The following is a 26,197-nucleotide window of genomic DNA, read 5'->3' on the forward strand; positions in this document are numbered from 1 at the left end:
TCCATTTGGCAATCCTCTATCATTTAATAAGGGGACAGACTTTCCCACTTTCAGATATCAGTGTCCTGATCAGGACCTTTCATACTGACAAAAACTATGGCCAATAAAGATGTTCACGGACTTCCCTACAAAGCATTCGGTCAAAAGTCAATCTGATTTAGTGATGGTCACAGGGTGAAGTTCTAATGGCTCACATTTCATTAGTTCCCAATCTGCCAAAGGACTGCCACGACTCTTCTATAGGACCATGCTGTAAAGGACTTCCTTTTCCAAAATAACAGGAGGCTATCACAAGAGCTTTAGTAGCAGCCATGGAAGGTTCCCTTTCCTCCAAGGTTGGTTGAGCTTCTATTGGGTGCTTTGTTCATTATTACCTTCTATGCACCGCCATCTTATTTTTTTTTTTTTCTGAAAAGCTAGCATAGTGCCTCTAATACTGTCCATTACCACTGCAATGCAGTTTTATTCCAACCACATCACAGCTTCATTCCTAGGGTATTACTGATGCCCCAGTTGATGGAACCTGATTACTAAAAGTAGGACCGAATTTCATAAAGCATTTTCATGCATTGCATCACTCAGCTTTTTATGTGGACTCACTGTCTTTGGGGGCTAAAAACTAATTTACACAAACCTAAAATTTCTGGGAAATAGGATGGAGAGATATGAGGGGAGTAGACATAAGTGTATGGCAAATGCACAAGTGGATCAAATCAAAACTAGGGATAAACACGAACAGATGTTATAAAACCTATGAAATCATAGAGTACGGCAGGTTATCTAAGCACTAATATTTGCGAATCTCGTTACAATAGTCAGAAATTAGTCCAGTAAATTATCAACAGTCTTGAAACACCACTGGTTTCAAGAAAAACACTGATATGAACAAGACATTGAATGACCGGTAACCGGTGGGGTCAAGGGTTTTCTTTGAAAATTCAAAGAGGATTCGTAGTAAAGTATCTTTGATTAATAATGTAATAATTAGAGGAACTACGCCGTCAAATCAAACGGATAAATAAAGCAACTACCCACTGCAAAACTTCAATATCTGCACTACTGGGAAATGTTGATAAACTGACGCAGTACCTGAAAGATATATAAGGCACAGTGTATTGCTGCCCTATTCTGAGATGAAAAATTCTTCATAGATGCGTAAAAAATTTTGTTATGAAAAAGGAGCACGACGAATCAAATATAAAGTATAAAAAATCGAACTTTTAACCCTGAGAGATCAGCGATTATCAGGAGTTTTGCGGCAGCTGAATCTGTGTCTGATCTGACTTAAGCAATCTGTCTGATTTAAGTTTAACGAATCCCACGTTGCCCATGAGAGTGGTGAAGTTCACATGTTAACCAGCAGGCATCATATGTCTTTGGAATTACCTGTCCCAGTAACATCAATATCAAATACAGGTGAGATGTCAGCCATACCAATAAAAAGCTCCACTTTATTCATGAGAACACTAGTCCACAGCATGGAATTGCGATTCACGAAAATGAGCAACATATTCTTAAAACAAAGCGGCCCCTAGATGAAGTCTAATCAGATGAGATCTGTAACATTCTGCATTATGTAAAGATGCAAACATAACAGGAAGCTTCCACTTGCCTTCATCTAAAGGGAATAAACAAAAGACAACTTTTACAAACCCAGTTACAACATTCCAGAAGCCATCATTTCCTTCCAAAGAAAATTTTTCGAATTAATTTATCGCTGTTCTATAATGCAACGTAGGTTCTGATTTTCCACACTGTGTGTTCATATTTCTTAATACGGATATGAACACGCACACACACACAAACACACACACACACACACACACACACACACACACACACAGAGAGAGAGAGAGAGAGAGAGAGAGAGAGAGAGAGAGAGAGAGAGAGAGAGAGAGAGAGAGAGAGAGATTGATAACTTCTTGACTTTCAATCAATTTTCCTCTGACGCCATTTCTACCTCACAAGCCCCATAGCATCACTTATTGTTTTGAGTACTGATTTCAACTTTAACTGTTCCGTTTACATATTCATGAAATGAAGGGTACAATGTTTAATCTATTTTGATTCAATGGTCATCATCATCATCCAAGTTAATTTTAGGTACTGCAGCTATCGGCCCTCATGAAAAGGAGGGAACCTTACAAAATAAATAAAAGGTTTTACCTATTGTACTTACGAACAAAATACCTTTGAGAAAAGGAAAAAATAATGATGTCGAAAATACGCCACGAAATTGGAAAATACACTAAAGGTTATTACAGTAGCTCACAGCTATTCCTTTTGGGACGACTTCACCTCAAAGGAAGCATCAATTACCACGACCATTAAACAAGAAGACACACCAAAATAAAGATAGCCACGGTTTTAATAGGGCAACGATAACTTACGACAAGAGAAACTATACGGAAAAATTGACAGCAAGAATGGCAGCAATAGTGTACAAAACAGGAAGCACTCGCTTGTCGAGTGCATTCTTTCACCAACGTAAAAGAAGAAAAAAATATACTAGATTCGGATTTACTACAACACAGAATAAACCTTTCATAGACCACAGCCCATACCTCCTTAATATTCCACTGAAATCCACCCGAAAAGTTTTTCAAATATCGATACATTGTGGACAGAGACAAACAAAAACCAAGGTATACAACCTCCGTTCAACTTCGCTGGTAGAGGTGATGACAAAGTAACAAAATCAATTAAAATGTAACTATAATTCCTTTAGCGACCGGAGATTCAATTACTGTTTCCTCCTATCTGAAAGAGGCATGTCTATTCGTTCTTTCGCTGTTAAGCATCACTCTTCTTCCTCCTCTTTTCCACGCTCTCTTCAGGCCTGGGTTAGGTTGCAAGTCCTACTGACCATTGCCCTTACTAAAAGAAACCGCAAGTAATCTGTTTGATTTACAGAAAACACTCTTGACTGTCAATTTTAAGCTACTTCGTTTAGCCACTTGTAAAACCAATCAAGAAACATTTGTAAAATCCTCAAACTGAATTGTTCGATCGTGAGAACATGGCAGTGTTCTCACGAGATGCTTCAAGCATAACGCTTTTTACACATCATTACATCACTTGTGTGATATAACGATTTATGGCTTTGCTTGAAAAATATATTAGTACATACAGTATGTAAAGCACACAAGTGCCCGAGTGTGGAACTATAATACATTATACTTGCAAATCAGTTTGGGTTCGTATCTCATGTTATTGCCCCTCGACGGCGTCCATAGCAACCGCCATAGCAACGGCGACGCTTTGGGTGCAAGTGTTTGCAGTTCAGCGGACGAATTCCCTTCGTAAATGTTTTGCTCGTTCATTACCAATCAGTGTTCGTTTACTTAGATACAAAAGCTGAATTAAATAGTTATACCACGAGTGGAAAATCTCCAGTTCAACTGCTACGGTTTACCTTAACTGCTCCAAGCAAAACAATAACTGTGGGTGATACAGTCAAGCTTGTGAAATGAATACATTTGAGTTTCACTGAATCTGCCGTTTAGACGTTTGATCATGGTTTTCTGGACTCTTGAACTGATAAAGTATAAGCATTATTCACTGAAGATTACGTGGATATTTGTCCCCTAGGTAAGTCATCATTTGTGTTCTAAACTGAGTAAAATCTTATTCGTTTATTGACCGAAATATATGAAAGAGCAACGCCCTCGGTCATTCATTCATTCATTATTTCACACACACACACACACACACACACACACACACACATATATATATATATATATATATATATATATATATATATATATATATATATATAGAAATCATCAACACACAATCACGTGTGGAACAGAAATAAATTTCTGACTCACGTCGGGATCGAACCCAGGTCTCTCAGGTGGAAAGCAAGGGCGTTACCCACTGGGCCATACAAGTCTAAAAGAAGTTGGAACCTGAGAGCAACTGCACCCAAGGAATTACCTGGGCAAGCTAACTGCTTGCATACCATACCATATATATGTGTGTGTGTGTGTGTGTGTGTGTGTGTGTGTGTGTGTGTGTGTGTGTGTGTGTGTGTAAATCTACTGGTCACTTTTTATCAGATACATATGTAATTATAAAAGCCACAATGCCCTCTTAACTTCCTCGAACTCTTCGCGCTTTTTTGATATGCTTGTTACTACAAAGCCTTAGGATCCAAGTGCAAGAAATGTGAAGAAATTCTGATGCCCGGTAGCGGGAACGAACAAGGTGGACAATGGTACCTCGTTCTGATTAGTGGACCCGGGTTCGTTTCCCGCTACCGGGCATCAGAATTTCTTCATATTTCTTGCACTTGGATCTTAAGGCTTTGCATTGACAAGCGTATCCAAAAAAGCGCGAAGAATTCGAGAAAGTTAAGAGGGCATTATAACTATTACAGTTTTATATATATATATATATATATATATATATATATATATATATATATATATATATATATATATATATATATATATATATATATATATATATATATATATATATATATATATATATATATATAAAACACACGCAGTATGAAAATTAAGAAATTGTAAAGACCATTCACAAAGAACCTATAAATTCACACAGTAAAAAAGGTTAGATGCTGACCAACACTGAAATTAATTCAGCAGCTTCTCAACATTTAGTAGCCTTCATAAAAAACCATCACTCTGCAGAGAGAAGACTGGGCTATATAATAAGCGGACTCTTGGAATACATAAATAATGGCAATGTAAATATTAAGGCTAGTGGGCCTTGGTGCTGCATTTGAAACAGTAGTAAACGTGTTAACGATTTACGACCTAGCCTGGAAATTCTTTGTGGATGATGCACTAAAATGCATAAAGATTTACCTGCTGTCTGCAACTGATAGGCAAATCGAAAACTGAAAGTCTGCGTCGAAAACTTGGTCAACAGCGAGGCGTCAAAAGCTTTTAGTCTTCAAACTAGATAAAATATGGCAATTTGAGCTGTTAATCTTGAACATGAACGAAAAACCGCAGTAAATTGTGATTTGCTTTCGTTCCCGTCGATAGTTTTTTTCTATAGCTATGTTATTGAAACTGAGGATTCAAGTGTCCTGAAAGCTACGTTGTTCGGTATATCGAATTACCATGAATCATGAAAAATACTGAGTATTTTCCGTCCATGAGTCTGTTGTGAGTGGTTTTATACAATACTCATAAATGTCCGAAATCAAGAACATATTTAAAAATGGATAAAAAAAAAGTTGGATGGGTATTCAAAGAAAGAAGCTCAGGGACGACAAAACATTTTTATATAATAAAAGAAGAATCTTTAAAAAACGTTAGTTTTACAGCAATGAAAATAATAACGCAGCAAGTGTGCAAATAATTAATCCAGTGTGAAACCTACGTGTAGTAATTACTGAACGCCTTCCCATGATAGCTCAAATAGTGAATATAGTCATTACCAAGAAAGAATTATAGTTTTCATATGGAATTACTTAAAAATGGACAGTTGTAGAAATTTGAAAATGATGTAATAATGAGAGAAGACTGTCGCTGCCTTTATAACTGGTTCACCAATTGTTAAGGAAGCCAAACTAGCAATGAATAAATCCCGCGTGGTAAGGGCAAGCATACCCTAACTGAGCTGCACTGGGCACATATAAAAGCAAAAATATAAAATATGGCGTACATAACGATGTTGCAGCATATGACAGCTACTTATCCAAGATATCTAAACCAGCAATGAACCATTGAAAGAATAATTACAATAAATAAGCCGAACAAAGATGAAGCAATATTTGCCCCAAGAAAACAGGCCTGAAAGCTTAAGACTTTCTGGGGGAAAAAATATGAAGACAAACGTATGAAAAAAAGTCATACCAAAGAAAAATGAGGCATTCAAGAAAATCAGACACGGTAACTGACAAACAAATGGGGCAGGGGTCCACCTGATGGATCTAATAAGGACTGATAGGGGTGCCTCCAAAAATAAACGAGGTTAAAGATGATGATAATTATATCGAGGCATGGGAGAGTGAATGAAATACGTGAAATAAGATCTTTGAGAAATTTTAAAAATAAAACATGTAGGTTTCTCACTGGATTTATTTTTATTTTCTACACCATTAATTTTCTGACAAAAATGTTCCTCCGGTGGAAACTCTCATCACTATCTACAATAATAATAATAATAATAATAATAATAATAATAATAATAATAATAATAATAATAATAATATTCTTACGTAATTTTTCAAGTTGTCATTTTCACTTCTCGCGATGTTACTAATTTATTTATTTATTTATTTTCCATTATGTAGACCAACAATCATTATGTCTCGTGAGACAGTGGCCTTCACCCAGTCAGGACCAACGCCCGTGCACATCGACGAGGCTGCTCTCTCCACCCGCACTGGCTGTTACGTCATAACTCTGACGTTTCCTCAACCCACGCAGGTGAAAGAAAGTTATATCTTCTTCATGTTATGATTGAAATATATTTAGTTTTGAGATTAATAATGCCCATGTTCTTATTGTTTACTTGCGTATGTTTTTATCAGTCTATTACTCCTGTAATATTATGAGGCTATTATCTAATTTCCCCTATTAAAGGGCTTTCAAAGTCCTTCAATCCTGCAACTGTTTTTTTTTGGTGTCACAAATGAAATTGGTTTAAGTTGTGTGGAACTAAACCGTGTTTTCCTGGGTGGGCCAATCCACGAATTTGAGAATATGCCAATATATCAAACTGATGACCCAATGTATCAAACTGATGACCTGACCTCTGACAAGATAACCTCAACTCCCGTGACGATTGATCAACCCGCCTTCTGCAAGTAGGCTATGTATCTAAATGAAATGACTAAGCAAATACGGTCAGGATTTCAAAGTACCAATATTTATTTTCTTGAGAATCGCCAAATTCCGTCAAAGCAGAATCCCTGAAGTCATTACAAATTAGAAGTATCTAAAAGTGATTCAAATTATAAATAAATAAAAGTCACAACTCTTTTCACACTGTCGTAAACAGCTGTTGAATGGCCAACAGTGGACTGATCGTGATTACAAAACAAAGACGGGAACATTATCACCTTACAGGGAATTAATCCCTTCACAATACTATTGTATCTTCCATACTTTCTTGGGTTCTGTTACTATCCTATATAAACCTATCTTGTTATAAAAAAAATACGATTTTAACGACCCCACTAAACCACGAAATTTCGTATGACGTACGAAAAACAGGGCTTCCTTACAAACTACAGAAGATGAACTTATTCATATGGAACAAGCGCACAGGGGCCGTTGACTTCAAATTCAAGCTTCCAAAGACTACCGCGTTCACTTGAAAGAAGTAACAGAAGGTAATAGGAAATAGAGAAAGCGGTGGTCAGTCATTAAAAAAGAAAAAAAAAACATTAAATTAATAAGCATAAAAACGCAAGTAAATTATTAAAATACAAAGAAAACTGTTTTAAGACAGTAATGCGTTGCATCTTCACTTGAATTTTTGGAGCTCCAATTGCACAACATCCTCAGGGAAACTGTTCCACAGTCCTACGGTGTAAGGAATGAAGGACTTCTGGAACTGAGAAGTTCGACAGCGAGGCACGTTTATTCCTATGGAAAATGATAATATGGTTAAGGGTAATAGCTACCCAAAACATCAAAATGAAGATCCTTGACAACTTATCCCTGTTCTCATTTTCATTCAAGATCGGCGAAATAACTTTCCGAAATTACTACACATGGGCAGTAGGCGTCCATGTCCTACGATGCGCGGCAGCATCGACTCTGCCCTTGGGAGGCGTCGTTGGTGCCGGCTTACTCGGAGGGGACGCTGGAGGAGAAGCGGCATGGGCGTGGAAGGACCCCTCTTCTTGGCACGTGGGTGTGAGAAACAAGGTCCTGATGCCCCACCCACACACAGAGACAGCCAGTCACGACTTCGTCTCGATCACGTGTCTCGAGGTAAGAGCGAAATCAAATAATAATAATAATAATAATAATAATAATAATAATAATAATAATAATAATAGATCTTGAATATAAATAGCATGGAAAGTGAATTACATCTCTTCCAGATTAGCTTTACTTAAAGGCGTCACTTCCAATCTGTTCAGCTCCCAAACTCATATTTTTTTTTGTTTGTTTTTGTTTATTCAAGCCTTGTCTTGACTTGATTGCGTGGTAGGCCCAGTTCAAATTCATGATAACCGATTTAATTCCTAATTCGTGGTTTCGCCTTAAGAGCGACTTGTTTTGAAACATAATTGCCTTTGTCTTCGTCAGGAGAAGGGTATTAACTGCAAAAACATGACAATACCGGTCTCCATAGATCCTGACTAGGCGCACGCCCCAAAGGTCTAAGTAAATTGGCCGTTCGATCGGAAGAGGCAAAACAACCACTCAATCCTGCTGAGACAGCAGCAGCGCTCAAATGAAGCCATACACTGATTCATTCACTTCTTGTTTACAGAGCCGAGTTGACTGGCAGGACGTCATAGGAGTTCGCCTGATCCTCCGTCAGCCCTCCCCGGTCTGGAGGACCTTCTTTATTGAGGAGATCACGGCCTACAGGGAGCTGCCACGCCTGCCTCCCTTCAGCGTGCCCATCATTAACCAGGATGGACAGGTAAGATCTCATTAAAGAATACGAAACTATACAAAATTATGGTAAATACACTTTTATCTTTGTTTATCTCTACCCATTCCTCCCCCAGTTCCTGACAATCTTTAACACTTTGTAGACTGTGAAGGATAATGGTAAATAGGCCTATGTGTCTACCTGTCTTTCAGTTTGACTATGAAAAAGACATTACACCATACTCTTCATGTAATTACCACCATTAGGCCTACCTATCTATCTAGCCTCGAAAGAATTATCTGCAATACGCAACCATACAGTAAAATGTAAACAATATTCTGTAAAGATTTCAAAATCGTATCTAAAGCAACAGATAATCGGTCATTACCCGTTTTCGGGTCCCTTTTCATTACACAGTTATCACCAACCCTCAACAACAGTTGCCTAATAGACCATTCCCCCATTCTACACTTCTCGCCTCTCTGTTTGTTTACTCTGGTATCAAAAATCGATTCATTCAGTCCTTTACATACAACCTGTCGTGACTGTGAGTTCTCGACTCGATATCTTAGCATTTTGCTTTTGTAAATATATACAGCAATTTTGTACAAGTTAGGATTAATGTTTAATCACTTTTTCCTTCTGTCTTCGTGAATTAAGTAATTTTTTCATAAGTTCATTTGTCGTTTTTTCTTGACACTATTAATTTTTTTCACCCTAAACGTTGGTGTTAGTATGCTTGACAATTTTGTTTTTTAATGGTAATTTCGTTTTTCATTACTTGCCATTTTGCTTTCACACTAAATTTTAAGCTCATTCTTGTGCTTGTTACTCTTAAATGAATGATTTCCTATTGTGCATGGATTTTCAGTTTCTCTGTTTTTGGCTCTCATGGTGGTAAAAAAAAATTTCTAACTACAATTGTTGAAGTTTCTGCTGGCCATACATTATTATACATTCATTATATAAATATATATATACATATAAAATAACTATGAATATATATGTATATGTACAGTATACATATCTATATGTACACACATAATATACATATATATCTGTATGTTTGTATATGTATACATACACAACTACATATATATACACACGTGTATATGTATATATATGCACTTTACATATATAACTACATATATATAAAATATACATAAACAAATTTATGCAAAAACATATATATATATATATTAATACATTATATACATATATATTAATACATTATATATATTATATAATATAAATTTAATATATATGTTAATATGGAATCTTGCTCAGAATGGAGCCAAACAAAATCTAGCCAAGTCTAAATGTGTACTGACAAACAATTTAACTTTTGGTACTTACTTTACAGATGAAATGGACACCTATCCTGGGGTTCTTGTTCTAAGCATGGTTTAGTTCCCTGTGGTTTATGTGTTCACGTGTCCTCGTTGTACTAGGTATACGACCAGAGGCCTCTTTAGAGTTACCCACCTACCATACTCAAACGTTTAGGTACCCATGACTCACACCATTGGCCCATATCCCCACTGAACTAACTGTGAATATAGCCTAGCAAGGTTATAACTTCAAACGAATTCTACAACAAATAATGCAATCAAAACAATTTAGTAACTGAAATCACAAACTTAACGTGTAGCTAATCACCTCCAATCAAATTAATGTTGGCTAAGTTAGCAATGAACAGATTCGGTATAATATGGTAATACAATTAATATAATCAAGACGTCGAAGCTGTATATAAATTATTAAGCTTTAACATTACAAATCAGAGAAATTACTAATACATCGCAATAAACTCGGGAGCAAAACAGAAGTCTCGCTATACAGCACCACTTGACAGCCGCCGTGAGAACCCCAGGTTGCACTAAGTATCACAAACCGGTTTTTGTCATGATCACTCCCCAACCTCCCCCACCTCAAAGCAACGTTCAGCTGTTAACACCACGACGGCAAGATCGTAACTAAGACTGTGGTACAACGTTAGCTTTATCGTTGACGCCAATGTGAATGTTACTGAGAATCGGAACTTAATTGGTGCGAAATAGCTGCTTGGCTATTTTCACGAAAGTTAACGGCACACTTGAAGGGGACAATTAATTCACTCGTTGATATCCTTTAAAATCCATGGAGTGTCAGTTTATAATGATTTTATTTAATCTTAATAATTCAGAAGTGCATTTTTTTATCAACTGTGTGTGTGTGTGTGTCACTTTTACACACATGCAATATATATATATATATATATATATATATATATATATATATATATATTATATATATATATATATATATATATATATATATATATATATATTTATGTATATATATATATATATATATATATATATATATATATATATATATATATATATATATATATATATATATAGGAAATATGTGCAAGAAAATTTGTTTTTAATATGATTATTATTATATTTCCCATTATACTTTTATAGTAAATGACTGAAGACCTAAGAGGTTTGTTGTCAATAATAACAGACAGCAATTATATAAACAAATTTATATCAATAACTTTTATATCAATAATATTTATATCATTAATAACAGAGCAGTTACATATATCAAAAGTTTATTTATTATATGCACAGAAAATGGTACCATGAAAATACGTTAAATATATGCTCTGTACAGTATACATGCATCTGTTATTTTCCAGATAACCAATAAATTGTAACGCTAGCAGTACCAATTATATTCTTCTGAATACCAGTAATCTAACTTCCTACATACTTGTATACTTTAGGTTTTAGCCAATTATATTCAAGGTTTTAACCAATTATATTCATTCTCCAAAACCTAGCCTATTTGTTGTTTATCCTATCCCATCTAGCTAGTATTCAAAGTAAGGGGAGACGTTGGACTAAGGTGCTCATTAAATTCAAGAGAGGCTGCCATATTACTTTTAAACGTCAAGTATTACTGATCTACGTATTTTTACATAAAGTTGTTTCAAGTAGAGTACATATCTCTGATCTGATTCATTTTCACATATTTACTTTTTTTTTTTTTTTTGCTTTCCTTTTTACATGGAAATTCTATACTATGGAAATAAGCACTGCAAGTTAATGGGCCTTTTGACTTGGCTCACACGAATGTTAAACCATTTTATTATTAATAAAACACTCAAAGGCAACGTGCTCGTTTGTCATGAAAATAGGGCAACTTGAAGTGGGCACCATTTGTGTATTGTTAGTGCAATATCCCAACAAATTATTTCCTTATTAATCATATACTGTATATGACTTCCAGGGCGACAAGAGCCAGCAGACGCCACTGGAACGCCTCATCCAGCAGACCAGGAAGGCCATGCGAGTTCCAGACGAGGACTCCTTAGAGGTAAGGGAAAAGGACACGAAGACATTCCAGATTCTTCACAACACTGAGACATGTTTCAGATCTTTCGCTACAAGAAGGCATTTTAGGTCCTTCACGAAACAGACATATTTCAGACAACACAGGGCAAGAAAGCATACCTCTGATTCTTCATGACACGAAGACACATTTCATTTCCTTAATAATGTGGATATATTTCAGATCCCTCATAATATGGACATATTTCAGATCCTTCATGATATGGACATATTTCAGACCCTGCATGATATGGACATATTTCAGATCCTTCATAATTTGGACATATTTCAGATCCTTCATAATGTGGACATATTTCAGATCCATCAACAACTGACGACATTTCAGATACTTCATCAACTGATAAAACATTTCAGATTCTTCATGATGCAAAGGTATATTCCAGACCTTCACGACGCAACATGAATACATTATTTCACAAATATTACCACACGAAGACACACTTTAGATCCTTCACGACACAAAGGTATACTTCATATCTTTCAAGGCACAAAGACACTTTAGAACCTTTACAAAACCAATGATTTTTAGTCGTGTCGCCTCCCTTCTCCATTTCGTTCAGCAATATAACGCCTTCATTTCTTGGTAATCTCCTCCTACCCAGCTGCTCATCAGATGATTCGACTGCTTATTCATCGTCTTCCTCTTGTGACCACTCTCCTGTCAGCTCTGCAATTGCAAAATGGGAGACCTGCCAGTATGCATATGATTTAAATACATTTTCATTTCCCCCATGCCTGAGCTAAGTAATGGCATTACGTACCGAGAAACATCGGCCTCTGCAAAACGAAATCACCAATGTCTTTCACTAGACGAAATAACTTCATGTTTTAGAGGCTTGGTAGGAAAATGGAACATAGGACTTTTGCCCTAAATCCTAGGTTGAGTTAGGATCACATTCATTTTAAAAATCTTACTTGAAAAATACAGAAAAATAACTAATGCATTATTTCATGGATTAATGTTGCATTGAGCGAGGTTTTTGTGTCTAAGTATATGATAACTTCCAGAAGTTTTGAAGATATTATAGCTAGCTAGTATTCTAATTCCACGAATCTTGAATATGATGACATATAGCTTCAAAGTTTGGGGGAAAACACATCGCAAGAGTTGGTGACGCCATAACTGATGTTGGGATTAAATAAACTGAGCAGTGGCCGTTATTAACTCATGCAACTAACAAAGCAGAAAAAATGCGAGAGCACTCTCATACTTGCACACAAACTTTAACCTGTGAACCTAGTAGCACTGAGCTTAATTCGTGGTCAAGTACATGGAAAGCCATTATCGCTAGTCACCGTGATGACAACAGAAGTTTTATTTTCAGCTTATAACGGTGACCCTCTAGTAGATCCATTCCAGAATGTCCTGAATTGAACTGAATTGAATATAAAATTTATGACAAAGGCCAAGCACTGGGACCAATGAAGTCATTCAGCACTGAAACGGAAACTGACAGAAACGTTAAAAGACGTAACAGGAGGAAAACCTGCAGTTGCACTATTAAAAAATTGTTAGGAGAAGGTGGAAAGTAAGAAGGTAGAAAGGGAATATGAAAGGAGGCACAGTAAAAGGAACAACAGGGGTTGTAGCTAGGGGCCGAAGGCACGATGCACAGAACCTTAAGTAATGCCTACACTGCACCGCATGAGGTGCACTGACGGCACTAACCCCCTACGGGATCCAGAATGTCTTTGACCTTGTAATTTTCATTTTTTAAAAACACATCACAACTTCTTTATAACTAGGCACACCATGAACGACTAAAATCTTCAAGAGCCGACCTCTGAACCATTTCATGCGATTTTACGTGCAAGAGCAGAAAGCAAAGTGACCCAATAAGCATAAGCAGTCTTAGTTATCATTCGGAGAAGCGTCACTCACGTTGCGTGAACTCGTGAATTTGCAGATCCAGCGGAGTACTGTTGATCTGCAGCTGCTCCTCTAAGGTTATTACAAGCTCTCCTGGGTCGAAGTGTCGAACGTCTTCGTCCATTTCCTGATGTGATAAGCAAAGAATTACCTCTTCTTTTGGAAGCATTTCATTATAAAATTCTAATGTTTTCAAACGTTTCCTGACTCGCCTGCAAAACTGCCAATGCTTTCAAATATTCCTTGAAACTATAAGCTGTTCTCTTGCATTCCCTGACTAGATTAAGGGATAAACTTCCAAGGTTTTCAAACATTTTGTGACATGCATGCACGAACTGACAATACTTCTATACATTTCCTGTCGCGATATGGAAAGAGTGAACACACTCCCTCAAGGGATAGGTAAATATATATATATATATATATATATATATATATATATATATATATATATATATATATATATATATATATATATAACTAACCGACAGAGTTCCTGATATTTTAGAGTGCTGTCCGTTAAAATCGTGACACAGTCGTCCTTTGAATGATCGCTGCAAAATTCATCTAGTAGTGAGTCTAGTGACCCTCCCGTCACGGGATGAATAACTGTTTCTTCTGCTTCTCCGTCTTCTTCTTTTGCTTCCTCTTTTTCTTCTTTTTCTCCCCGTCTTCTGTTGTCCCGTAGCGTAGCGCAGGCCTCATCAGTCCTTTCACCTTCCTGTGACCAAACTCTGGTTCTTACAGGCAGCTGTTCAATCCTGCTGCGCAGTTCCATTTCTTCTATCTACGAAAATTAATAAGAAGACTGTAAATGGCCAGGTCGAAAAGCGCGTCATTTTACCCATAAAAGTAACTATAATTGAGTAAAATATGAAAGTCTTGCGGATACAGTTTTCTTTTTCGTGTCTGTTACGGTAATTAAATCTTTGCACTGAAAACTGACCTAACTGGAGCCGTAGCAGATTCCTTAGAAACTAGATAGTGAGGTAAATAATGATTAATGTCATCAACTGGATCAAAGGGATTTATCTTCTAACTACACTTCCTCAATAAATTCAAACTTAATATACTCGTCTAAAGTAGACCGTTATGGTAATTAAATCTTATAAGTTAGGTATGACACGGAAGTAATATACCTTAAACAAAAAATCAAGGAATTAGCTTTCTGCCAAGAAAAAAAAAATTAAAATTACGTATATATCACGAGCATAAAAAAAATGGTTATGCCCGGAGCATACCAAAACCTATATACTATAGGTAGGTCGCAAAAATGAATCAATGATAAGCCAGATTTACATATAATAAGAAAAGGGAAAGAGCAGTAGCTTAGATAAAAGATAGGTTATTTGAATCAGACACAATATAACCGGAAAAAGGAAAAGAGGAAAATAACCTAAGCAGTATGTATCTCTAAAAATACCAAATCTTAAAAGGGGAAGCTTATCCCATTTCATTTTAAATGTGCTGGAATTTAACGATGGGCAGCTTACAGTATATAATAAAATGAAGACAAAAAGATCATGTCACAGCTAATATCTATCTTTATATAAGTAGGTGAAAAAGCTAACTTAAAGTGGAAAATGAGGAAAAATAACTTTGAGACAGTAGAAAAACTGAAAATATGAGCACCAACTCACGCACAAGAAGATTAGAACGATACAGAGAGCCGTTGCAAAGTCCCATCCCACTACTGTTATTACTACTAAGCAAATCGGCCGAAAAGACGCCATTTTAGAATGATATCTTTCTCAGCCTGAGTTGACCGGTTTGCTTTGAATATTGTTTCGCTAAAAACACCAAATCGATACTTCTTCTTAATCGTGATATTGAAGACTTGTTTACTGGTACAATGAACAATTAAGTCGTATGAATACTTAAATCAGGGCGAAAAAAAACTCTTAGAACAAAGTGGGAGCAAGAGAAATATGCATATAAAAAAGCGTTCACCTAAAAGTTTTCAAAGCATAAAAATACGAGTATCAAGTACTTTTTCAGTTCAGAGATGGCCAAAAGCATAAAACTTCATAACTGATACACGTATTCCTTGGGCAAATGACACTGTGATACACCGCTAATCCCACAAAACTTCAACGGTCTGTCGCAAGTATGAAAACACCAACACACACACACACACACACACACACACACACACACACACACATATATATATATATATATATATATATATATATATATAAATAGAGAGAGAGAGAGAGAGAGAGAGAGAGAGAGAGAGAGAGAGAGAGAGAGAGAAAAGCGGTGAGACGAGTAGTAAAATGAAAAAATAAATGCAAATGAAATAAATACCTTCAGTGACAACAGGGAACTTCTGTACATCTTCAGCAACTTCTCTATTGCCGTCTGCTGCGTCCTGAGAACTAACAGTTCGCTTTGCTTCAGATGAACTTCTCTGTCAACCATCTGAAAGAAATGAAAAAAGTCCCCTAAAATTAGCACGGAAGACTCGAGTAACTGAGGGGAGTGAAGAAGGGGTGAGGGTCGTACAGAGAAGCCGAAAATGACCGAAAATAAAACTTATTTACGATGAAAGTCACATTATAAAAATTCACTGAATTCATGGGACTGGATCTGTATATCTACCATTGCAAGAAAATAAGATAGCGTTGAAAACAGGTGTTCAAACTTTAAATTCGTCCGTCCATGTTTCACCTACAATTTTTTTTATATACAATTAAGTGAGATAATCAGTTCTTCTTCTAATTACGTAATTCTAAATAAGCAATTACTGTCGTAACCTTCATCAAAATTGGCCCTAATACAAAAACAAAAATGCCACTCTATAAATTCATTCTCCCTGATCACAATACATACTGCTGAAAGAGGTGGTAAAACCGTCTCTCGTCTATGTCACGAAATTACATATTGCCAAAAAACAACTTAAATAAAACTAAACTAACTTACTTTCACTCGACGCTCAGAAGCAGTCCCACTTGTTCCTCTAGCCGCTTCTTCTTCCTTACGAAGTGTGAGTGAGGCTGCGAAACTGATGATTCCATCCTGGGAGATTCATGTTCCTGACTTCAGCACAAACAGTCGCTATTTTCTCGACTCTCTTGACCTCATATGCTGCTCTCTCTCTCTCTCTCTCTCTCCGGGCCTCTCGGCTGCTGACGAAGCGCATGCGGAATCGTCAGCAGATGAGGATTTCGCGAGGTGTGAACATTTTCTTCTCTCATGGCTAACATCTGGTCTACTAATTTAGTTCTTGCGCTTCTTTGTGTTTACTGTCATTACTTGCAGTCGTGCATACAATGCCAAAACTAACACGTTGCATATATATATATATATATATATATATATATATATATATATATATATATATATATATATATATATATATATATATCTGTATGTGTGTGTGCGTGTGAAATTTTGTCACATACACAGCTATGCACAAATTTTAACCCAAAAATATTGTTTAATACCGAATTCACTATACTTTGAGAATAGCTTACACCCATACAGAATTTAAACTAATAAATGCACATCACTTATATTTCCCTTTCGGTGCACGTTATTCCCAGGAATATAGTGAATTCGATATTAAACGATATTGTGGCTTAAAATTTATATATATATATATATATATATATATATATATATATATATATATATATATATATATATATATATATATATATGTGTGTGTGTGTGTGTGTGTGTGTGTATCCCCTCTTGGAAACAGTGGCTTCATAAGTGTCAGTCGTTAGCCTTCCAGTTCTCGGAAAGTCTTAAGGGATGACGTTGCGAGTCCCAAGCCCTTTTTCATTCTGGTAGTGAGCCACTGCACTTGAATAACCACCTGACACAGAATTCACAGCTCACATCACCAAAGGTACAATGGGAATAAACAGAGTGTGCCTGAAGTCTTTTGACATACCCAGAAATCTAACTTGAGACTTCATACAGGTAAGGAAATATGCTAACCACTGGGCCAGGAACACTCATATATATATATATATATATATATATATATATATATATATATATATATATATATATATATATATATATATTATGTATATTTATATTATACATATATATATATACACATATACAGTACTTATATATGAGTATTCCTGGCCCAGTGGTTAGCATATTTCCTTACCTGTATGAAGTCTCAAGTTAGATTTCTGGGTATGTCAAAAGGTATATATATATATATATATATATATATATATATATATATATATATATATATATATATATATATATATATATAGGTATATAGTGAATATATATATATATATATATATATATATATATATATATATATATATATATATATATATATATGACCTGATTCTCAGTCATATAAAGGTTCTACCACTACAAATGAAACGCGTAAGATACAATTAACACACGTTTATTTTCCTTAATAGTTATACAGGGCCCTGTTGCTAATATTACTCCACTTACTGTAATTAAGCAATTACAGTCGGAAGGTACTTTGAGGTGACACGCCGATCACTGTGTTAGGATGCGCCCCAACTCGTCGACCGCTAAACCATTACTAATCTTTAACTTTTCAAATTGAACTTGCTTAGGTCATGGACCTCAGCTGATTGGTCTCTTATAATCGAAAGGAACCAATGAGTGTCTTCGAAGTTCGATGTATGGCACTCATTTGCATTGCCCACGCCAAACCCCAACGACCGTATGGAGTTCGACCAATCAGCAGTGTTTGTTCGTTACTCTCTGATCTCAAAGACGTTCAGATAACTAGCAGAGTTTCTGTTACGTCTAAAACATGAATTTCTATATAAATCAGTTCATATATATATATATATATATATATATATATATATATATATATATATATATATATGTATATATATATATATATATATATATATATATATATATATATATATATATATATATATATATATATATATATATATATATATATATATATATATATATAACATTGGTAAAGGTATATATTACGACCAATTTACAATTACATGGTGCTCCAATTCTGACACAGCAATAAATGTATTGTGGAGTTAAACATGGTTATTATGAAACTAAAGCAATTTTATGACGTATCCGTAAGAAGTAATTGTGAATAAACCAGGTTAAACCACTTACCCTGGTAGTTATAAATGATAGATACTTCCATATCATATCTAATACACGTACTTACTTACCTCTTCATGATGTGAGTACCACATCCAAAGACTTTCACACATCGATGACCATAGCCGTGCGACGCCATGTAGTATAACTCAACCATACATCGATGTTGTAGGGATAAGTTCGTTCGGTGTCGTTCGTGTAGTCAATTGTTTCCACCTGTCACTCACTGGAATGTTTGAAAACGATTTTTGAATTAGCATTTACTTTACAGCCTTCTTCAAAAATAGCTTAAAGTTAAAACACGGAGGTGTTGCGAAATAAAAATAAATATATACTCTAAATACGATTATATATTGCTGAAAGAGGTAATAAAGCCATAAATAGCAATTACGGGTCGCTCTCTCTATGCCAACGGCCACAGCAATGAGAGATCCATGAGTTTAAATCCGCTGAATTCAAGAGCTCTGAGATATGTCAAACTCAGATGAAAGTCTGGGTCTTTTGAACTGTCCAATTCTTCAGTATTTACATTACGCTTTTCCAGTGTTAAGGAAGAATTTGTAGTATTAACACACTGATATCTTAAGAACTGAATATCAATGGCTTTTCTTTTGAAAATTTTCAGCCTCTGGTAACGACTGAAAAACTGGCCTGGAATAAATTCCTCTCGAGTTCTCCACGGATATTGTTAAATTGTTTTTTTAATATTGAAATACTCAACGCTCTACCTTACATAATATTCATAATCTAAGTCAGTGTCTCTATTATTTTGAAAATCACTATGTAAATTGCTAGGTAGGGAAAAAAACCCACATCGAAAGTATTGTACACGATTCAAACGGCACTTTTTTCGGCAAGAGAAAGTTCTGCCAACTAGCTCCCTTTAAAGCTGAGGTAGCCTATATTTATATATATATATATATATATATATATATATATATATATATATATATATATATATATATATATATATATTGTAGGGATTTATTCTTGGAAAAGCTATATCTGTTATACTGTGGATTTTCACATTAAGTAGTGACAAGTTGCTTGATGTGTGTTATCTTGCACTCACTTTATCGTGCTCAGATGTCAGCTATCTTAAAAAACAGTTTAGTTTGTTCGGTGTTGAAATAAATTGTTTTCCCTTTCATACATTTATTAGAATTGTCCTAGTCTTCCTCAAACTCCCCTTATACGGGATCATTCTGAGAGTGCCACCGTAGGGGGGTATTTCCGTAAGTGCACATCATGCGGTGCACTGCAGGCACTACCTAAGGTTCTTTGCAGCGTGCCTTCGACCCCTAGCTGCAACCCCTTTAGTTCCTTTTACTGTAGCTCCTTTCATATTCTCTTTCTTCCATCATACTTTCCACCCTCTCCTATCAATTGATTCATAGTGAAACTGCGAGGTTTTCCTCCTGTTACACCTTTCAAACCTTTCACTGTCAATTTCCGTCTCAGCGCTGAATGACCTCATACGTCCCAGTGCTTGGCCTTTGGCCTAAATTCCATATTTAATTCAGTTCTCTGAGTGCAAATGGTTGCCAAATTTTAATATCCTTTTCTCTTGTTTCACTCTCTATAGTCTGTCTCATCAGGTTTCATGTGTAATTTGATTCGTTATGTATCGTTCGATTCTTCACACATTAGACGCATAAACACATCTGCGTCCGCGACTTCGTGGCGACGGCAGCAGACGGCTGGACCCCCTGAGAGGTGTTTTCCCGAGGCCGACAAAGGTTCCTTCATCGAAGACCTTTTGACCAGTTAACGGATCGCGTATCGACTAACTTCGCATATCAGCCGCCAAACGCCCCGGCTATGTACGTGCAGACCTCTGATGTTTTTGTTTCTTTACGTATAATCTTAACACGTGAAATCTTACAAATAATGCCTCCATTATAAATACAAGAGCGCTTCAAACGAACAAGAGGATAATTTTTCCCTAACTTCTGTTTTCCTTTCTCATCTTTCTGAAAATGCATTCCAGGCAAATACTCATTACGCTGCATGACGTCACCAACAAAGATTGCTGTAAAAACTGATATTTCGAGCACTGCCATATATTCAAACCCCATAATGAGAAAAAAATAGGAATGACGGTGCAAGGACGCATGTTGGCACAGGCCAGCTTCATGTAAACAAACCAACCGGCCTCCCAGTAGAAAGGGAACTGCGTTATTGTATCACTAGTGTTGTTAAAAGGAGATCCCCCACCTTCTGCCACATTAGAAGTGAGTCGTGGCGTAAAATGACTGCTGTGTTACGGGAAGTTTACGACGAAAACGATTCCTAAGAAGAAAATAAAAGGATAGCTACACGAAGATGATTCACGTGAAGATCAATTTGAGCCAAGATGCGCTCGCCTTCTTGTTCTTTCTTACACTTTCTCCTAGTATTTCTCCTTATAAATAAATAAATAAATTACACACATAAACACACATATGAGGTCAGTCAGGGCTATAGTGGAAACTGATAACAAAAAGCTTTGAAAGGTGTAACATGAGGAAAACCTCAGAGTTGCACTATAAATCAATTGTTAGGAGAAGGTGGAAAGTAAGATGGAAGAAAGAGAATATAAACGGAGGTATAGTAATAGGAATAAAAGGGGTTGCAGCTGCAAAGAACCATAAGTAATACCAACAGTGCACCGCATGGGGTGCACTAAAGGCACTACCCCCCTACGTTGAAAAATAAGAAAGAAAAAAAAAAAATGAGGGAAAATTATCCTCTTGATCGTGTGAGGCGCTCTCCGAGTTATACAGACTACCTAAGCTTTCTCTTTACCTCAAGGTATAGTGAATTGGATATTAAATAATGCTTGGGGCTTAATATTTGTGAATATAAAAAGTCACATGTGTGATACACACACACACACACACACACACACACACACACACACACACATATATATATATATATATATATATATATATATATATATATATATATATATATATATATATATATATATATATATTATATATGTATAATTTCAGATCTGTATATAATTTATATGTAAATATATACATTTATGTATAATATATATATATATATATATATATATATATATATATATATATATATATATATATATATATATATATATATATATATAAATTTCTGACTCACTTCAGGATCAACCCAGGTCTCTCAGGTGGAAAGCAAGGGCGTTATCACTGGGCCATACAAGTCTAAAAGAAGTTGGAACCTGAGAGCAACTGCACCCAGGAATTACCTGGGCAAGCTAACTGCTTGCATACCAGCAGTTTTCCCCAACTTCCCGACTCAGCAATGACCCAATAGACAACATTTCATTCAATTATCCCTTCTGAGTGAATAAGATAGAAATCATCAACACACAATCACGTGTGGAACAGAAATAAATTTCTGACTCACTTGGGGATCGAACCCAGGTCTCTCAGGTGGAAAGCAAGGGCGTTATCCACTGGGCCATACAAGTCTAAAAGAAGTTGGAACCTGAGCAACTGCACCCCAAAGGAATTACCTGGGCAAGCTAACTGCTTGCATACCAGCGAAGTTTTCCCCAACTTCCCGACTCAGCAATGACCCAATAGACAACATTTCATTCGAATTATCCCTTCTGAGTGAATAAGATAGAAATCATCAACACACAATCACGTGTGGAACAGAAATAAATTTCTGACTCACTTCGGGATCGAACCCAGGTCTCTCAGGTGGAAAGCAAGGGCGTTATCCACTGGGCCATACAAGTCTAAAAGAAGTTGGAACCTGAGCAACTGCACCCAGGAATTACCTGGGCAAGCTAACTGCTTGCATACCAGCAGTTTTCCCCAACTTCCCGACTCAGCAATGACCCAATAGACAACATTTCATTCGAATTATCCCTTCTGAGTGAATAAGATAGAAATCATCAACACACAATCACGTGTGGAACGAAATAAATTTCTGACTCACTTCGGGATCGAACCCAGGAAGTTGGGGAAAACTGGCTGGTATGCAAGCAGTTAGCTTGCCCAGGTAATTCCTTTGGGTGCAGTTGCTCTCAGGTTCCAACTTTTTAGACTTGTATGGCCCAGTGGATAACGCCCTTGCTTTCCACCTGAGACCTGGTTCGATCCCGAAGTGAGTCAGAAATTTATTTCTGTTCCACACGTGATTGTGTGTTGATGATTTCTATCTTATTCACTCAGAAGGGATAATTCGAATGAAATGTTGTCTATTGGGTCATTGCTGAGTCGGGAAGTTGGGGAAAACTCGCTGGTATGCAAGCAGTTAGCTTGCCCAGGTAATTCCTTGTGCAGTTGCTCTCAGGTTCCAACTTTTTTAGACTTGTATGGCCCAGTGGATAACGCCCTTGCTTTCCACCTGAGAGACCTGGGTTCGATCCGAGTCAGAAATTTATTTCGTTCCACACGTGATTGTGTGTTGATGATTTCTATCTTATTCACTCAGAAAAGATAATTCGAATGAAATGTTGTCTGTTGGGTCATTGCTGAGTCGGGAAGTTGGGGAAAACTCGCTGGTATGCAAGCAGTTAGCTTGCCCAGGTAATTCCTTTTGCAGTTGCTCAGGTTCCAACTTTTTAGACTTGTATGGCCCAGTGATAACGCCCTTGCTTTCCACCTGAGAGACCTGGGTTCGATCCCGGTGAGTCAGAAATTTATTTCTGTTCCACACGTGATTGTGTGTTGATGATTTCTATCTTATTCACTCAGAAGGGATAATTCGAATGAAATGTTGTCTATTGGGTCATTGCTGAGTCGGGAAGTTGGGGAAAACTCGCTGGTATGCAAGCAGTAAGCTTGCCCAGGTAATTCCTTGGGTGCAGTTGCTCTCAGGTTCCAACTTCTTTTAGACTTGTATGGCCCAGTGGATAACGCCCTTGCTTTCCACCTGAGAGACCTGGGTTCGATCCCGAAGTGAGTCAGAAATTTATTTCTGTTCCACACGTGATTGTGTGTTGATGATTTCTATCTTATTCACTCAGAAGGGATAATTCGAATGAAATGTTGTCTATTGGGTCATTGCTGAGTCGGGAAGTTGGGGAAAACTTGCTGGTATGCAAGCAGTAAGCTTGCCCAGGTAATTCCTTGGGTGCAGTTGCTCTCAGGTTCCAACTTCTTTTAGACTTGTATGGCCCAGTGGGTAACGCCCTTGCTTTCCACCTGAGAGACCTGGGTTCGATCCCGACGTGAGTCAGAAATTTATTTCTGTTCCACACGTGATTGTGTGTTGATGATTTCTATCTTATTCACTCAGAAGGGATAATTCGAATGAAATGTTGTCTATTGGGTCATTGCTGAGTCGGGAAGTTGGGGAAAACTCGCTGGTATGCAAGCAGTTAGCTTGCCCAGGTAATTCCTTGGGTGCAGTTGCTCTCAGGTTCCAACTTCTTTTAGACTTGTATGGCCCAGTGGATAACGCCCTTGCTTTCCACCTGAGAGACCTGGGTTCGATCCCGAAGTGAGTCAGAAATTTATTTCTGTTCCACACGTGATTGTGTGTTGATGATTTCTATATATATATATATATATATATATATAATATATATATCTTTCGGATCTAATACCAATGACGAATATTCGGTGTGCACTGTCAACCATCATTGACGCCTCACAGGATGACCAAATTACCGCAAGGTCAACACAGGCCTGTGTATGCTTACAAGTGCGTTTGTACGTTTAAATTTATTTATTCTCCACATTCATGGCAAATGGCAGTTGTTGAGTAACCTACTATATACGTGAATTTATATTTTTTTTTCTGTGTATTTGATTGTTTGTGTTTTCTCTTGTACTAAAATCCACTTTGATCATTAAAATTTCTCATATGACATGCATTTAAGCGTTAACTTATGATTAAGTTTTTTTTTTGTCCATTAATTTTCAACAGTCTTACTCCATTTCACATCATTCTGGTTATTGATTGATTGATTTTTTTCTGGTAGTGTATTTTCAGCAGGTTTCCTTAGCAATCCAATATTAAATCTTTAGCCTTGTTCCTTACAAAAGACTTCCACGTTTTGAATGATAAAGTAATCGTAATATGCTATGCACAGATATTACGTCATGTTCATTATCATATCTTGTTTTTCTTCCGCTAATAAACATAAATTTATCTTCATTATCGAAGTACTTTCTTTCAGCTAATGAACGTTGCGTTCATTACCCAACTCTTTATTTTTTCTACAACTAATAGACACCATGTGTTCATTATCATATTCTTAGCGAATAAAGATTATTCTTATTTTCAATGAGCTGATATAAATGATGTTATGCCTATCCACTTACTCTCACATTTCTTCAGCTAATAACGTTACGTTGTGCTTATAGTTATATTCTTCTTATGTTTCTTCAGATAATGAAGGTAGTGATGCATCTATTACCATACTGTTGTCCTTGTTCTTAGCTACTAAGCATCATGTTGTGTTGACTGCCATGTTCTTCTTCTTCTTCAACAGGGTGGACTAGCAGGCGGCGGATATGACCTCGTTGCTCTGCAGTACACTTAATGACTTTACAAGCATCGTCTGATTTCGATAATCCTTCGGTGGCCGACACTCTACAGATGGAAATCTCAAGAGATGGCGCCACCATAAAATTGATCACCTTTTTCTGTTATTAATCTCTGTTTAGCTTTGCTAGCTGCTTTATGGTTAGCTTAATCTTGTCTCATTCAGTCTTGAAAATGGACGGAGGTTACGCATTTCGCTCTGTCTACAAATATCCTGAAATGTTATGGATGGAATTCAATGAGCCGAAGAGGAATGGTTAAATTTTTAAATGCTTCTGAGCTTTGATGCATAACCAGATTTTTTCTTTTCTTCTTTTTTTATTGTAGCATTTAGTTTTACATTTATTAATTTGTATTTTACTCTAATATTAAAGAAATTTTATACCCTAATCATCGAGTGTTGTCTCATTTTCATCTTTTCTGGTAGACTTAGATATCTTTCCTCGTATTCCCTTTAAAAAAGTTTCAAAAAGTTCAGTCACGTTTTCTTATCTGATACCACTTCAAGGAACTTGCGTGGCTTCAATACTGGACAACTTCAAAGAAATATTGTCTACCTGGTGTAAAGTTTTGGAGCCAAGAGGCTAAGAAATGCTAGAAAACTTGGTCCTGTGATACCACTTCTATGGACTCCGCATAGGATCAGCGTTGATGTCATGTATGCCGAGACTAACGCGTGAAACACGATACCGGCGGCCTATATATAAACTGCTACTGATTTCTCAGTGTGACCTATCCTGGCTTGCCTTTTTCGTCGACTTTTACCTCA

At 36.5% G+C, this 26,197-nt stretch overlaps 2 protein-coding genes across 3 annotated transcripts; one reads left to right on the forward strand and one right to left on the reverse strand.

Moving 5' to 3' along the window:
• The first annotated feature begins 3,262 nt into the window (after positions 1–3,262).
• LOC136842722 (nicolin-1-like) lies at positions 3,263–26,160 on the forward strand. Of its 2 annotated transcripts, XM_067110444.1 has the most exons (6): positions 3,263–3,591; positions 6,281–6,416; positions 7,677–7,931; positions 8,440–8,595; positions 11,833–11,919; positions 25,376–26,160. In XM_067110444.1, exons 2-6 carry the CDS (start codon positions 6,294–6,296, stop codon positions 25,424–25,426), a joined length of 672 nt encoding a protein of 223 aa, XP_066966545.1. In that variant the 5' UTR covers positions 3,263–3,591; positions 6,281–6,293; the 3' UTR covers positions 25,427–26,160. The 2 variants fall into 2 exon arrangements, with proteins under 2 accessions (XP_066966545.1, XP_066966544.1); XM_067110443.1 differs by lacking the exon at positions 3,263–3,591 and having other exon boundaries at positions 5,906–6,416.
• Positions 11,069–16,907, reverse strand: LOC136842724 (uncharacterized). The gene is made up of 5 exons (XM_067110445.1): positions 16,750–16,907; positions 16,135–16,248; positions 14,309–14,611; positions 13,837–13,951; positions 11,069–12,621 (listed from the first exon to the last, which is right to left on the reverse strand). Exons 2-5 carry the CDS (start codon positions 16,246–16,248, stop codon positions 12,581–12,583), a joined length of 573 nt encoding a protein of 190 aa, XP_066966546.1. The 5' UTR covers positions 16,750–16,907; the 3' UTR covers positions 11,069–12,580.
• Positions 26,161–26,197: the final 37 nt, after the last annotated feature.

This window comes from Macrobrachium rosenbergii, chromosome 10, assembly GCF_040412425.1.
Source record: "Macrobrachium rosenbergii isolate ZJJX-2024 chromosome 10, ASM4041242v1, whole genome shotgun sequence".
NCBI classification, from domain to species: domain Eukaryota; kingdom Metazoa; phylum Arthropoda; class Malacostraca; order Decapoda; family Palaemonidae; genus Macrobrachium; species Macrobrachium rosenbergii.

What these genes read in the sequence shown, in the direction of transcription:
- LOC136842722 (XM_067110443.1), top strand. Translation starts at nt 6,240, where the DNA reads ATGTTACTAATTTATTTATTTATTTATTTTCCATTATGTAGACCAACA. An exon ending in CGTTTCCTCAACCCACGCAG is followed by an intron (nt 6,417 to 7,676) that starts GTGAAAGAAAGT and finishes TTTTCATTCAAG; the next exon opens with ATCGGCGAAATAACTTTCCG. An exon ending in TCTCGATCACGTGTCTCGAG is followed by an intron (nt 7,932 to 8,439) that starts GTAAGAGCGAAA and finishes TCTTGTTTACAG; the next exon opens with AGCCGAGTTGACTGGCAGGA.
- LOC136842724 (XM_067110445.1), bottom strand. Translation starts at nt 16,248, where the DNA reads ATGGTTGACAGAGAAGTTCATCTGAAGCAAAGCGAACTGTTAGTTCTC. An exon ending in GTTCCCTGTTGTCACTGAAG is followed by an intron (nt 14,612 to 16,134) that starts GTATTTATTTCA and finishes TAATTTTCGTAG; the next exon opens with ATAGAAGAAATGGAACTGCG. An exon ending in AATATCAGGAACTCTGTCGG is followed by an intron (nt 13,952 to 14,308) that starts TTAGTTATATAT and finishes TTATCACATCAG; the next exon opens with GAAATGGACGAAGACGTTCG.